Below are 16,598 nucleotides of genomic sequence, written 5' to 3'. Positions count from 1 at the left end.
GGCATTTTCTGGGTGCTTGGCAGCAAATACTGGGTGCTTGGCAGTAAGCCTTCAGGTCTACTGCACAATATGATGCCCACTGCAGTGTGACAACGACGGATACCAGTCATAATATACTATCTTCTGCCCAAAAGGCAAGGGGTTGCTGCTGTGTAGCAATCTAGCCCCACGTCTGCCAGCCCCATGTCTGCCAGCACCCAGATCGCCATCGGCCTCTTCTGGGTGCTTAGCAGACAATACTGGGCACTTGGCAGAAAATAGCATACTACGACTCTGCTAACGTGCAATGAGCCAGCAGGGCGCCTGGCAGAAAATAGCATACTACGACTGATAACCATCATTGTCTGCCCGGGTGCCCATGATCGACAGCCACTGCAGTACGACGACGACGGATACCAATCGTAATAAACCATCTTCTACCAAAAGGCAAGGGGCTGGTGCAATGCAGCCCTACGGCTGCCAGCCCCACAGCTGCCAGCACCCAGATCGCCAATGAAGGCTACCAGTCATGCTGCACCGTCTACCGCCAAAAGGCAGTAAGCTGCTGCTGCTGTTTAGCAATGCAGTCCCACGTTTGCCGGCACCCGGAAGAGATATGGTGACGGTAAGCTGAGCTGAGCGGGCTCAATGCTTGGCGTGGTATGTTGTCTGCACAGGTAACCCAGGTAAAAAGGCGCGAATCTATTGTCTGTCGTTGCTGTGACGGCGGGGGAGGGGCCTGACGCAATGTACCCAGAACCCCTCGCGGCACTGCTTTGCATCATCCGGGCATTGCGATCTCAACCCATAATTCCAATGGGCGCCGGAGGCTCCGGGAACTGTGGGATAGGTACCATAGTGCAATGCGCCGGAAGTCGACGCTAGCCTCGGTACTGTGGACGCGGTCCGCCGACTTCATGCACTTAGAGCATTTTAGGTGGGGACACACACAATCGGCTGCATACAACCGGTTTCTATAAAACCGGCTTCTATAAATCCGACCTAATTCTGTAGTGTAGACATAGCCCTAGAGTGGGGCCCTGGAAGGGATCTGACATAAGGGCTTTCAAGCCAGTCATATGCAACTCAAGAATTCCCCCAGTCCAGGAGAATCCCCATGCAGCCAGTAAAGCCAGGTTTAAGTTTGCACTATTTTAACAATACATATTAATGAACCAGTGAATCTGATCTTTCATGTTGATAACTAGATATCTGATTCTGTGCCCATTAAAATCAATGACAAAGTTCCCATTGAATGCAACAATGCAGAATTAGGTCCTTCTTGAATAACCAGTTGACAGTGTAGATTTCTCTGATGTGTGAAGTACCATGATAGTCTTGGAGTTAAGGAGGTATGTTGTGATAACTGGGCCTACACATTTACCCCAATTGTGCATTCAACTGTAAAAAGTGAGGGTAAACTTGTAAGCTGTCACATAAGATGTAACCTATAACAACAAATGATGAGGGGAAAAGGTACAAAAGGGACAAAGAAAAACTGAATTAGTCCAAACAAAAAGGCCTACTTATATAACTCAAGGACTGTGTGAAGCTCATGCTTAGTAAGCAAGAAAAGCATGGAAACAGAAATCAGTGAACCAAAATTGGTATGTTAGAAAGTAGGCCTAATTGGTGGACAAAATAATGAGAGAATGGGCTGGTCTGTCTACCACACCCTTTTGGAGTCCTTAAAGAAAGAGAGTTTGGGAGAAAAAATGGCTACTGGAGCAAGTTTCACTGTCATGGCTGCTCCTCCCACGATCTCATAGAACCCCATGCCTTCGTCAAGCTTATCGGGAGAGATATCCTGATCTGATCAGGCCAGAGAGAGGCCCCAGAACACATCTCCACCTCTACGGGCTCTAGCTGAATCCCAAACACTACCTGGGATGAAATGGGATCGGACTTTAACAATAGCAACAACCACAGCTCCAGCCCATCTCAACTAACTCTTTTCTTTTGCCCAAAAAGGACAGTTATTCTGGTACTGAATACCATTTAAGAGACTTTCAAACAAGGGGGTTTTCCTTCTAAAAACTCTAGCTAAAGGGAACAGGAACAAGGGATATTGTTAAAATGAAAGCCTTACTAAATACCTTGCATTTCAAATTCTTTAACTGTTTTTCCTTCTTTACTGAATCTTTAATAAAAGGTTAAAAAGATGTTGATCGAATGTTTGTCATGGTCCTAGGCAGGCTGAGGTCTCTGTACACCAAACCCTGAACCTTGTGTTTAATATTGGACAGTGACTCGGTTATGTTAACATCTTTGGCCCATATATTCCATCCAAATTAATACAACAGGTCTCAAACAGCATGACCTCCATCCCCCTCTAAAATTGGCTAGGAGTATTTGTGGACCAATAGGCAAGTACTTTCAATAAGCAAGCATGGTACGATGAAAATCGAGGTATTCAAAATCACTATTCTAGATCTTTAAGTTTAGTATGTGTGGAATTTCAATCTAGGGGGATTAAATGCCCAAAGTATTTTAACATACATGCAGTTTATTTCTTTAAAAATGCAGGCAGGATTGTAATATGTATCAGATAAAAAATCCTTGGCAAACAGTTTAACTGAATGCAGTCTCTACAGCAATTTAGGTAAATTTTACCCCAAATCTGGGCTTCTGTTTTGACCTTGGAGATTAATAGTATGAAATTTACCCTATAAATATGCTCAATAGAAGGTGCAATATACACTCCAAGATACAAGCATTTGCCACCAGCATACTGCAAAAGGAAAATACTATTTAGCTTATCTTATATGTGAGTCTCTCTATTAAACTGGAAGCTCCACAGATTTCTGGAGATTTATTTTCTAGTTTATGACTTCACTATAATTCTCTAATCTGTTATTATAGTCTCTGGCTTGTGTACAATATAATAGTAAGTCATCTGCATAAACTGCAGACATAGGCTTAATATTTTATTACTTACTGGCGAAACTTCCACTGATTTTCAAGAGTGAAGAATAAAGCCTATATGAGTGGGTCTTTCCATTCAGTTAAATACCAAAGATATGCACTTGTCTTCCTGTTGTCAGTATGATGCTTAGGCCTCAATTCAGGAAAATACTTAAGAAGAAAATACAAATACATTAGAAGCAAGAGGAAGACCAAGGATAGGGTAGGCCCATTACTCAATGAGAGAGGAAAACAATAACAGAAAATGTGGAAATGGCAGAAGTGCTGAATATCTTTTTTGTTTCAGTTTTTACCAAATAGTTTAGTAGCAACTGGACATTTAACTTAATGAATGCCGGTGAAAATGATGTAGGATCAGAGGCTAAAATAAGAAAAGAACAAGTTAAGAATTATTTAAACAAGTTAGATGTCTTCAAGTCACCAGGGGCTGATGAAATACATCCTAGAATATTCAAGGAGCTGACTGAGCCATTAGCGACTATCTTTGAAAAGTCATGGAAGACAGGAGGGATTCCAGACTGGAAAAGGACAAACATAGTGCCAAGCTATAAAAAGCACATTAAGGAGAACCTGGTCAGCTGAACTTCCGTACCCGGAAAGATAATAGACTACGGCCTTTATAAGGCTTTTGATAGTGTCTCACATGAACTTCTCATAAACAAACTAGGGAAATACAACCTAGATGGAGCCACTATAAGGTGGGTGCACAACTGGTCGGAAAGCTGTTCCCATGGAGTAGTTATCAGTAGTTCACAGTCAAGCTGGAAGGGCATAACGAGTGAGGTCCCTCGGGGATCCATTCTGGGTCCAGTTCTGTTCAATATCTTCTTGATGATTAGATGATTTAGATAATGGCAATGATTTAGATAATAGCATAGAAAGTACACTTATAAAGTTTGCAGACCAAGCTCCGAGGGGTTGCAAGTGCTTTGGAGGATAGGATTAAAATTTAAAATGATCTGGACAAACTGCAGAAATGTTCTGAAGTAAATAGGATGAAATTCAATAAAGCAAATGCAAAGTACTCAACTTGGATAAGAAAAATGAGTTGCACACATACAAAATGGGAAATGACTGCCTAGGAAGGAGTACTGCGGAGAGGGATCTAAGGGTCATAATGGATCACAAGCTAAATATGAGTCAACAGCTAAGTTCCTTCTAAGCTGGGCGGCCACGCAGCAGGCTATACAGGGGCACAGCAGGGGCCTGGAGAGGAGAGAGGTAGGAGGTGGGCGGGAACTAGGGAGGGGAGCAAGTTGGGGTGTGCAGGGCTGCCGCGGGCCTCTCCCCCAGCCCCGGAGCTTGCTGCTGCAAGCGGGGAGAGAAGGGGTCCTCCCCCGGAGCTCGCTGGTGCCGGCAGGAATAGGGCTGGGGGGAGTCCTCTGGCCCCAGCCCCGGGTCAGCCTGCCTGCACCCCAAACTCTTCATCCCTGAGCCTGCACCCCCAGCCCCTCACGCCCCCTCCCCGCACCTCAACCCTCTGCCTCAGCCCTGAGCCCCCTCCGGCACTCTGAACCCCTCAGCCCTAGCCCCACCCTGAAGCCCTCACTCCCACACCCCAACTCTCTGCCTCAGCCCTGAGCCCCGTCCCACACCCCAAACCCCTCATTCCCAGAGCCCCCACTCCCAGCCAGAGCCCTTATCCCCCCACACCCTAGCCCTCTGACCTACCCTGAGCCCCCTCCCACACGCCGAACACCTCGGCCCCACTCCATTAATTTTGTTATGTGCACCAATATGGAGGCAATTTGTCTGATGGGGAAAAATTAGAGGGAACACTGGTCAACAGTGTAACACTGTTACAAAAAACAGCAAATATCATTCTGGGATGTATTAGCAGGATTGTTGTAAACAAGACACATGAAGTAATTATTCTACTCTACTCCACGCTGATTAGGCCTCAGCTGGAGTATTGTGTCCCGTTCTGGGCGCCACATTTCGGGAAAGATGTGGATGAATTGGAGAGCAGTGTCCCCTCTAATTTTTCCCACCCATGTGCGGAATGAATTTTGTTATGTGCACCAATATGGAGGTGATGTGTCACACATCACCTCCATATTGGTGCACATAACAAAATTCATTTGGCGGGGATGGGGCCGAGGGGTTTGAAGTGTGGGAGGAGGCTCAGGGCTGGGGCAGAGGGTTGAGGTGCGGGGGGTGAGAGCTCTGACTGGGGGTGCAGGCTCTGGGATGGGGCCAGGGATGAAGGGTTTGGGGTGCAGGAGAGGGCTCAGGGCTAGAGCAGATGATTGGGCTTGGGGTGCAGGGGAGTGAGGGCTCTGGCTGGGGGTGCAGACTCTGGGATGAGGCCGGGGATGGGGGGGTTGGGGTGCGAGAGGGGGCTCAGGGCTGGGGCAGAGGGTTTGGGTGTGAGAGGGTGAGGGCTCCGGCTGGGGGTACGGGCTCTGGGGTAGGGCCGGGGATGAGGGGTTTGTTTGGGGTGAAAAAGTGGGGCTGAGAGACTCTCCTCTCTCCCTGCCTCCTCAGCACAGCTGGGGCTGTGGAGAGGCAGCCACTGGGGCTGGGAGAGGGTTGCGTCTCTCCCTGGCTGCCACACGCAGCCCAGCTGGAGCTGGGAAGGATGCCCCAAACTTAGTCCCCACCCCCACCTGACCCCACTGACCTCCACCTACTCCCTATTTCCCTCACCTACTCCCTATTTCCCCCACCACCTCACCTTCCACGTCCTCTCCAGGGTCCAGGAGGCACCTAATTAGTGGAGCCACACCTGCGTAGCTCCACTAATTAGGTGCACGGCCCTACGTTCCCTCCTATGCGGCTGCCCAGGCATGCATTTTAGAGGGAATGTAGTTGGAGAGTCCAGAGAAGAGCAAAAAAAGTGATTAAAGGTCTAGAAAACATGACCTATGAGGGAAGATTGAAAAAATTGGGTTTGTTTAGTCTGGAGAAGAGAAGACTGAGGGGGGACATGATAAAATTTTTCAAGTACATAAAAGATTGTAACAAGGAGGAGGGAGAAAAATTGTTCTCTTTAACCTCTGAGGATAGGACAAATAGCAATGGGTTTAAATTGCAGCAAGGGTGGTTTAGGTTGGACATTAGGAAAAACTTCCTAACTGTCAGGGTAGTTAAGCACTGGGATAAATTGCATAGGGAGATCATGGAATCTCTTTCATTGGAGGTTTTTAAGAGCAGGTTAGACAAACACCTCTCAGGAGTAGTCTACATAATACTTAGTCCTGCCTTTAGCACAGTGGACTGGAGTAGAAGATCTCTTGAGGTCCTTTCCAGTCCTACAATTCTATGATTCTATGTTTTTAAATTCATCTCTATTCAGGACAACAATTAAGCATGTTTTTAACTTTAATCATGTGCCTAAATCCCAGTTATGTGATTAAAGCACATGTTTAAGTGCTATCCTGAAAAGGAATGCTTTCCTGAACTGGCGACTTAATGACTAGCACAAATAATAAGAACAATAAACAATAATCCTGCCTACTCTCTTAAATTTGAAGCTATCTCTGACAGAAACAGTATTTTTTTATTTTGGCAGAAGGATGTTCATAAAGATTAGATACTTATTTCCTAAAACTTGGCCCAAATCCAGATTTTCCAGCCTCCAAGGGTAGGGTAATCCACTCAACCAAGTCAAATGTCTTTTTGATATCTGTAATAATATTTTATTATGCTGAGCTGACTAGAGGGCTGTGCCTGAATGGTACAGACTTTCCTGAACCCCAAGAGGTCCTTTATGGTTATGATATATATAATCCATTCTGCTTTCCTTAGTAAAGAGAAACTGCAGTATCTTGAACAGTGGAACACAAGGGTTCCAGTGGAAGCTAAGGAATAGGAAAGTTGCTCTCGTAAATTAATGGAATTGAGAAAGGACAAACAGGATCATTCTAATGCCTTTGATTTCAGTGGAGCTATATTAGCATAACACTGGTGTAAAGCAGTGGTGAATCAGGTCAGCGAAATGTAAAATAAGTTTATTTATTCAGTGAATATTGTTGCTAATATTTTTCAGACACAGAAAGGCCAAAATGTATATTTTGTTCATCTACACTGTCTTATGCTGTTAGATAGTTACTTTGTGATATATTCAAAATTCATAAAAGTAATATGAGAGGATTTTGACTATATATTTATACCCAAGGAGGAAAACTCGCTACACATTTGAAAGAGAAAATGTTGAAAATGTTCAAGGTCTTTTGGAGATGCAAGATCTGATTCTGTTTACCCTGGTGTAAAATCGATGTAAGAACGAACAGACTCGTGGCTGTTCTTTATAGGTGATTTGATCCAATGAATGAAGCAATTAACAACTGCAGCAATGGGAATGAGGAGGAAGGGTTCCTAAGGGTTAAGAATTGTCATCAGCATATACATTCTCATATTTTCATTCATGTTTACTCCTTCAATATTTGTCGTTTTAAAACTGTGCTTTGCTAATGGTGCAAGGGACTAGCAGAAAAGAAGAGGAGAGAAAGGACAGATTTGACATAAGACTAACTCAAATGCTGGTAAAAGGAAGTTAACAATGATGAGATGACAGAAAAAAGACTTAGAAGACCTTAGCCAATTAAAGAAATATTGGGACAATACTGAATTTTCTAAGCAAGATCACTAGTTAGGGCCACTCAACCCTAGCAAATTATTTTCCTACAATTAATGGCAAGGCAACTATGGGTGTGTCTGAGAAATCTTTTTCAGCTCCAATTATCCAAACAAATATGTATAACCAATTATCCCAGTTCTAGGTAGGTGGTAAAAGGATTTAAAGTCATTCTTTTATTTAATTAATCTTAATGAGAACTTCCTAATAAAATATAATGGAGCCAAGCCTGCAGGCTCAGTTTTTTCTCAGTGCTGACACAAGCTTTGATGGATGTTTTCCCTATGTCAGGGCTGAAGTAAAACAGATTAAGGTCTTTTGTGCTGCCCCTTTTATAATGCCTAAAAGGCACTGATGACATACTATTTTCCATGACATTCTAACATACGCTATATTGTGACTATATGTGTTAAACCTTTGTTTACAATATCACTTCCCTTAAATTAACAGTGGAATTAACAATTTTATTTATTTCAATAATTCATCATGCCACTTTCATATTTGACATGATGAGTTAAAAACAAGAGGGAATGCCAAATTTTATTATTCCCAGGCCTTTCTCTAAGTACACAAACCAAGAGACAAGCCCTCTTTTGCTATAAAGAAAGTTTTCCTTGAAACATATGTGGGATCAGCTACTTGGTTTCCTGCCAAATAGGCAAGATACGATGCACAATCATATACTTTCTTATTTGCCAGATCAGCTGAACACTTACTGAAAAGAATGTGAAAACGAGTCAGGAGCTAATCCTTCTCCCCCTGAAATAAATGGGATGCTTTTTACTGACTCCAATGGGAGTTGGAGCTAGTCCATCTCTGTGTTTACAGAACAGGGCCTAATTTTTTCATTTCCTGACTTTCGTGCATTTAAATTCATAATCTTAACACTGCATGAATACACAGACAAGTTTATCATTGATCCATGGGAAGCATCTTTCAACAATCTCTAATATTCCACAGAGATGAAAATCTGAGAATGTTCTATTGCTTAAAAACTTCTAACCACAACCACTGATGCTGAAAGTTCCTAAACAAGAACTTCAAAGGTACTATATGGAGAATAGCAAAGAAATGATCAACTGTTTTGCTGTACCGATTACAACTGCTTTCCCCACATTACTATATTAGAAGAGACATATGCAGGCATGCACACACATTTATACACTTCATCTGTCTTCTCAATCTAACCAAAAAGAGCCCTTTTTGGTTACCTAATTTAGAACTACATTGAGATTGACACTGTAAACCTTTACTTACATAACAAGTCCTTACTGACACAAATATTTCCATTGACTACAATGGGACTGCTCACATAAGAGTTTTAAGTGCATGTAATTATTTCTAATGACTAACTGTTTGTTTGCTGCTTAACCTGAGGCATTTAGTGTAAATGTTTTAACTTCTTTAACTTTAAATGAGTTTTCTTTGGAAACAATAAGACCTTAGGGTATTGTTGTAATAGTAAATTTCACACCAATCTTTTATAAAGGGCTACCTACGCTCACAATTTCTTCCCCAGTTTCAATACATCTGATAAAATATTTATTAAATATAATAAAACAGCCTGAACCATGCAGTATATTGTAGACTTAAATGTTGTTCTTTGTTCATCACAGTAGATTAAATACAGTAACAAGTGTTTGCATGAAAGCGATTTTCTATAATATAATCCCCATTGGGCAAGTAATACATTACATCTGCAATACTTTAATTTACATCACTCACTTTAATAAGGCTGATTTAGAATTTGGTGTTAGGGTATAGTGACTCACATGTTTACTAATTAAAGGTCTGATCCTAACAATGTTGAGTATCTCCAACTCCCATTAGAGTTAATGACTTCAACATCAGATTGCTTCAAGAAGTATGTTCAAACCTGGTTTAAGCAGGTGGAATCCTATTGAAATCAGTGGAGTCACTCCTATTTATGCAGGGCCAGAATTTGGCCCACAGGGTCTAATCTTAGTTCAGGATCCAACAGCACCTGTCTACTCATGTCCGCATAGAATTTACACTCATGAATTTATTGCTCCCCTTCCCAGCTAACATACAGCAAAAACGTAGAAAATGTACCTTTATTCACCCAAGTAACATAGGACTGACTCACAACTTGTGATATTCAGAGAAATCACTGAAAGCTCCATACTGGAAAGATGCTCTGTTCACCAGGCATTTCCAAGTTATGCTTCAAGAGGGTGGTAACCTGTGTTGATTTTCTTCTGCACTACAATGCAATCTTATGACTAAATCTTGCTCACGTTAGTCATACAAGTAGCCCCAGGAATGTTGGTGGCCCTACTTGTGGGAGTAAGGCAAGTAGAAATTGCATCACATATAGAAATTTTCATGTAAAAACTCAGGACTTTACAATAAACTTACAGTAAAAGCATCACCGGAACAGAGGCATTATCATACTGGAAATAAGCCACTACCTTACAGAGACCTGTGCTTTTAAATAAGTTCTAAACCAGTGCGGTAAATAAGCTCTATCCCAGTAAGTCACAGATCCTGAGCCAAAGTCTTCAGAGAAACCCGTGGCTTCACATCAGATAAGCAAGCTAGAGATGCTGAACACTGATGCCAGAGATCTGACACTTAATAGAAGAACAGCAATCTACAGTTGCTGACCAGTGATATCACAGAGGAACGTCTTGACATCAGACCAGCCCAATAACAATGGTGAGCTAATGACTTCACAGAGACCTGGGCCTTGACATTTGATTACCATTCTAGATGTGCTGAGACAGAGTCCTCACAGAATCCTGGATATTCATATAAAACCAGAAAGCTAGATGCTGATCCAATAATCTCATAGAGGCCTCTACCTTGACACAAGTCCAGAAAACTAGAAGGGCTGCACTAGCAATCTGACAACATCCTATGCCCTGGCTTCTTGCCCATCAAGCTAGAGGTACTGAGTTAGAGACTTCTGGGAAACCTGTGCCTTGACATCAACCATCATGCTAAAGCTGTTGAACTAGTGACTTCACAATGAGTACCATGTTACAGGCATCTGAGGGAGAGAGAATATGCATTTTAAAAACATCTAAAATATGTAAAATAGCTATTCTATATTTAAAAAATCATCATTTTAAAGTCCAATTTCTCAGGACTTTCCAAAGCTAAATGCACGCGCTGAATGTCCCATTAAAGAACTGGGGATTTCTTCTTTCCATTGGTCTATAGTGATTTTTTCCAGCCCTGAAATGTACAGTCTGTACCACAAACCACAATAGCCTGGTGTTTGTTGAGGAGAGAGGTGGCAGGGAGGAGGAAGTCATTTTTGAGGGAAAGAGGAAATAATCATTGTGGCAAGGTGATTAAATAAAATTGTGGCGTTCTGAAAATGGCTGAGAGGTTTGGAACTTTCAGAGTAGTCCACGGGGAGATGGATTTGCAGATAGATAGCAGGTAAGGTGGTTAAAGCTGCAGGATGAGCGCATTTATTAAAGAGTCCTGCAAACAAACACAAGTGAAAGGTCCTGCCCTTTGAATAACTGTACAGGAGCTTCTGTCCTATTTTCAAAAGAGACTCAGACATTTAGGAGCTTAAATCTTGATGAAAGACAATGTGGTTTAAACTCCTAAATGCTGCAGTCATTTTTAAAAATGTGATATAGGCACTTTTGAACATTTTACCCCCTAAGGTCATAATTTTAGTAATGATTCTGATCTGTTTTTATTGGATTCTGGAACTAAAAGAAATGTTAGGGGACTGCAGAGCCCCCATACAAGCTGCACCCTTAAACGTTCCTGTGTCCCTGGGCTGAGACCCCTTTGCCCTTCTTGTTATTAATGTTTATTTCATCACTGTTTTAGCATGTGTTTTGTTTAATGTTGTAATACATGTTTGGGCTCAGGAGCAGGGAAAGCTGCGGTGGGGCATTTCTGGATATGCTGTGTATGTGACACGTGACCATCAAAAGGCGCATGCATAGCTATATAAGAGTGAGTTAAAAGCTTCTCTGTGTGGTGGAGAGGTGACAGACTCTGAACAGAGAGGAAGGTTCATCTGGCCACAACCAGTATGCCAAGCCGGACCACCCAGCAGGGAGTGAGATTGTTTACTTTACTTGCTGTACTGTAACCTAGGATCACATATTTGGATTCTATTGTAGTTTTCAGTAAATGGTTAAAATTCACCTGGTCTCTCTCAAACTGAAATGAATTGCTCTAGGGGGAAGGGCAGTTCATAACAGCACCCATCAGGGAGGCAGAATTCTTGTGAATATTTGCTAAGCAATGGCAACAGGGCATAAACTGAAAGGGTAACTCTGTGCAAACCAGTATCATATCTGTCTGAGTGGCAAACCCTATTACATTGTGACAGACGGTACCCCTGTATTCACCCCTTGCACACTATTATAATAATCTTTGTACAAAGTATGCCTTGTGAGGTATCATTTGAAAACTAATAATTTGCTGGTCATTGTTGTCTTGGTAACATATGTGTGGCAACATTGTACCAAGAGTTATAAGCTACCACTGTATGGTGTTACTAACACATGTTCCAAGTCTGGGGAGTGTCCAAACCAGGTCCTCAGAAACAACCTGATGCCTTAGCCAGGTGTAAACAAGGCCAATGGGCCATTACCTGCTAAATGGACATTCTTTGGCAGGAAAGGGGGTGTGGGCAAAAAATATACATCTTAGCAAAGAAACAGCATGGAGTTCCCCTCCATACAGACTGCCTGTCACTATACTCCCAGCTGGAAATGCTTCTCAAAGCAGAAAGAGGACTATGAAAAGGAAGAGGAGACACCCCAAAAGCACCCTTCTCTTTCTCTCTGCCTACCACATCCACAGCACCTGAAGGACAGAGGAAGCAGCGTTGGACTAGGAAAGGGGTCCTGACCTAAAGATTTGGCCAGTAATCTGCTAAAGCATGTGGTGAGAAAACCTTGCTTTGAATTTAACATAGTTTGTTAAGTTAGACACCAGTTGTGTTTTATCTTTATTTTACTTGTAACCATTTCTGACTTTTATGCCTCATTACTTATACTCACTTAAAATCTATCTCTCTGTAGTTAATAAACTTGCTTTATAGTTTTATCTAATCCAGTGTGTTTGAATTGAAGTGCCTGGAAAACTCCATTTGGGGTAACAGGACATGTGCATGTTATTTCTGTCAATTAAATGGTGAAGTTTACATAAGCTTGTATTATTCTGGAGAGGTCTGGGCAGTACCGTACATACTTTTCGGGGAGAAAATCTAAGGCTGGGAGTGTGTTGGGGTTACCCTGCAGTATAAACAAGGCTGGTAAGAGCCAATGTGTGGCTGGCTGCAGCACACACACAGACATAGCTAGGAATTACATGCTGCAGGCTGTTTCTGAGCAGTCTGGGACTGAAGGCTATAGCAGCAAAGCAGTGTAACGGGCACCCCGTGTTAGAAGGCAGGGAGACTGCTATTCATTAGTCTGGATTGTACCCTGGGTATGTCACAGCCATAACAAAGGAAACAGAACAACATACTAAAGAGACACCCATACATACCTGATCTGGTGCAGGAACTATTCTCTTAATGTATGAAGAAGAAAATCCATGATCATACATCAGTCCACAGCTGGTCTTCCTTGTTATCATTTTATGAAACCTAGAAAATTACTAGGATTTGCTTTGACTGGATTCTGTAAATGTCTGCACCCAGCAAGTGTAAACAGATGTCATGCACTGACAGGAGGGGAGACAGGACCTCTACCTATGTCTGGACACGTGGAGGTTTACCCATTTATGGGCGGATCACTCAAGGTGGCTGTGACGCTGGCAGACCAGTGCCAGCTCATGCCAAGGTCCCAGCCTCACTAAACATTTACAAACGCTTACCTGTGTGCTAACATTATAAAAATAGATAGTAGATGTTAAGCGGATAAGAATGTGTTTAGCATTTAGACTTTATAAAATGCTTGTAGGATGCTGCTGTATTGATTGCACTTATAACCTCTATAGCTCATGGTATAAAGTTATAGTGAGTGTCCGCAGTGCAAACCTCTGTAATTGTGTAACTCACCAAATGGGAAAAGAAGCGTTAATTAAGGTAATGCACTCATCATGGCCCACTGAAGGCAAATAAGGTATTGTGCAGCATCAGATAAGAGAGGTCCTATTGATTGCATTCCTAACTCCCTTCAGGAATGGGAGGCCTACGGATGAACTCAACCCATCAATTTTGGTATCTGTAGTGGAGGGTGATAAAAATCCCTGACAAGGAGAAACTGAAGCTCTTTCTTGCTATCTGGACTCTGAGGGGCAAAGCTTCCTAAACATAAGCAAAGAGATCCCCATGCTGCTTGGTATGGGTTAGCCCTGAAAGACACTTTGAATTGATCGATTACTACAACTCTGTCACCTTTTGAATTACAGGCTGAAACTCATTTGTGTATACATGCTTGTTAGCTTTAACCTGCAAAAACTCTCATTTCTTTTTCCTAGTGAATAAATCTTTAGTTAGTTTATTACATACAGCATTGGCTACTAGCATTGTCTTTGGTGTGAGATCCAAGATACAAATTGATCTGGGGTAAGTGACTGGTCTCTTGCGACTGGAAGCAACCTGAATATGTTCTGATTTTTGGTGTAAGTGACCATTTATCACATAGTCCAGCTTGTCTGGGTGGCAAGATAGCCTGGAGCATCCAAAGGGACTGACTGTGACTTCATTATAAGACTATTGTAGTACTTTGGGAGTTCACACTTGTTACCAGGTTGGTGAAATCTAATTATAGTACGCACAACCAGGTTGGGGTGTCTGCCCTGCTTTTTGAGAGTCTGCCCTCAGGCTGGCACTCACGGTTGTGAGTCACTCCAGACAGCGTGACAGTGGCACAAATGCTCTCTCAGTCCATGGGAGATGAAGGCGCTCAGCACCTCTCCGGAGGCAATCAGCACCTTGCAGGGTTGAACCCTTACTGAATGGGCAAAGCACCAAGCTAAAGAGACACTCATGTCCCCAGCAGAATGTGACTGTCACTAAAGAAAAGGGCACACTTGGCTTTGTTTGTCCAAATGAAACCATGGCCAAGCAACAAGTTGACTCGATTGGGCTCAGGAGGTAAAGACACAACTTCCTTGTATGGTGAGGAATGCGCTCAGCAGAAAAACGCTGAAAGGGCAGAGTGGTATGTTCAGACATATGCTGTGGGAGTGCCCCACTGCCGGACACTTCACCTTCTGGAACAGTTTCAAACTCCAGGTCATTGATTCCATCACTGATCATGATCAGTCACCACCCTCCTCTGTAGACCCTGCACTACACATTCTCCACCCTCCTAGGCAGGATGCCTCACACAGGGTAGCACAATGATGGCCCTAAAATCATTCAGTAGTGCTGCAGCGATGCACAGAACTAAGCCATCAGAAAGGTATCATCTGAGACTGAATCAGAGGCAAATAGCACAGAAGAGACCATTCTGCAAACTGATAAGCAGAGCCAAACCAAGACTGATACAAAAATGTTCACAAAATACAATCCAAATGCAAATAAAAGCGGAAGTAAATCCATGTTGTCTTACCTCATCTATATTATCCTTTTTATTAGTTTCATTTTTGAGTTTTTTCTGTCGCACTTTGGTTTCATATTCTGGTCTGGGATGTTCCTGAAACAAGTCAAAACAAAATCATGGTTGTGGGGAAAGGTTTTAAAAGCTGATTATTTGCAGAATATAAAAGCACCACAAATACATCGAGACATAGTTCCTCATCAGTTGTTCAACCATGAAACATGATTCATACACAGCCACAATGAACTGAGATCAAACACTCATAGGTTTATCTAAATGGAAAAGTTAGTCAAAGCCTTTACATGTTCCTTGGTGCATTTTTGATGGTGAAAAGGAAGAAAGAACATATTAAAAAATATTCTCCATAAAGCTGTGTACTGTAAAAGAAACAACATTCTGTACATGTTGAGTAATTCACACTATAGTATATAAGCAAACTTTGAAAATAGCGTAATCTAGACCAGTAACTCTCAAATCATAGTTGGCTCCTGACCCACAAAATGGCCTCAAAATCATTCCATGAACTTTTGTGGCTGGCAAGGGATTTGATTCATAGGAAAAAAATTCAACTATTTTGTGGGGTGCAGATCAAAGAAGTTTAGAGCTGGTTGGATCCTTTAGACCCTTTTTTAAGATACTAGCTTATACTTTAGAGCTAAGTACTGGCTTTTACCACCAGCAACACAGTGCAGTGGATGCAAAAGTACAGGGTCTGAGTAGTGGGTCCTGGAGGCATTACTCTTGCATAGGGCAACATCAGGCTAAACACCTTCCTCAATGCTAAAGGGAAGGTGCACAGCACTTTAAAAACAAAAAAACAAAAACATACCAATATTTACTGCTAAACAATGCAGTGTCCATTCTCCACAACAGTATCCCCTCTGACAATTTGCATGTTCTATCCATTTTAGGGGGTACAGTGCCCCTAACAACGCCATTAAGCCTTGTAAAATTGTTACAAACATTTACCAGCCTGCTCACAAAATCCTACTTGCCCATGGTAACAGTCAGGGTCCAGACACTCCAAAGGGAGAACAGGTTTTGAACTCCAAAGAATAAGCACCTGTATTAACTGATTGTATACAATGTTACTGTGCTATGAAAGTATGTCGAGTAAGGTCTTTTATGAAAGTATGTAACATTCTTAACTTAATTATTATGAGAGAAGTACACAAGCTGTGGTTATGAATTTATGTATTTGTGCATATAGAGAACTGTGCTTAAAAATTTCAACTCCACCTCACAGCAGGACAGAGAGTGATCAGACAGGGAGAAGTATCTCCCAAGGCAGGTGTTTACACAAAACTGGACTCAAGTAACAATCCATAGCACAACCCAGGAAAAGTCAATGATGGGCCATTTAAGATAATGGAAAGACACCGAGACAACTGGAGATTTCTCCACTTTGAATATCAAGAGTGACTGAAGAAAAGAACCTGCAAACCCTTTTTAAATAGAAGGGGTTTGAAGTGAAAGGCATCCAGAAAATGAGAGAAAGTCTCTAGGCAGTAAATTGTCCATGAAACGCTGGATCTCCCCCCATCACCATCAGAGTTAGGTGTATACTGGGAAACTGTTCAAAGGTGATAGGTAACTTGTATTAGCAAAGTGCTTTT

The 16,598-nt window shown here is 42.3% G+C and overlaps 1 protein-coding gene across 1 annotated transcript in view; it reads right to left on the bottom strand.

Moving 5' to 3' along the window:
- The window catches only part of ANO2 (anoctamin 2), a 301,983-nt gene that overhangs the window by 127,671 nt on the left and 157,714 nt on the right, over positions 1-16,598 (bottom strand). Inside the window, 1 exon segment of the mRNA XM_026652275.1 lies at positions 14,995-15,078. Coding sequence (XP_026508060.1) covers positions 14,995-15,078 — 84 coding nt within the window.

This window comes from Terrapene carolina, unplaced genomic scaffold (assembly GCF_002925995.2).
Source record: "Terrapene carolina triunguis isolate 2854851 unplaced genomic scaffold, T_m_triunguis-2.0 Scaffold112, whole genome shotgun sequence".
Lineage (NCBI taxonomy): Eukaryota > Metazoa > Chordata > Testudines > Emydidae > Terrapene > Terrapene triunguis.
This window is presented reverse-complemented; position numbering and strand designations above follow the sequence as displayed.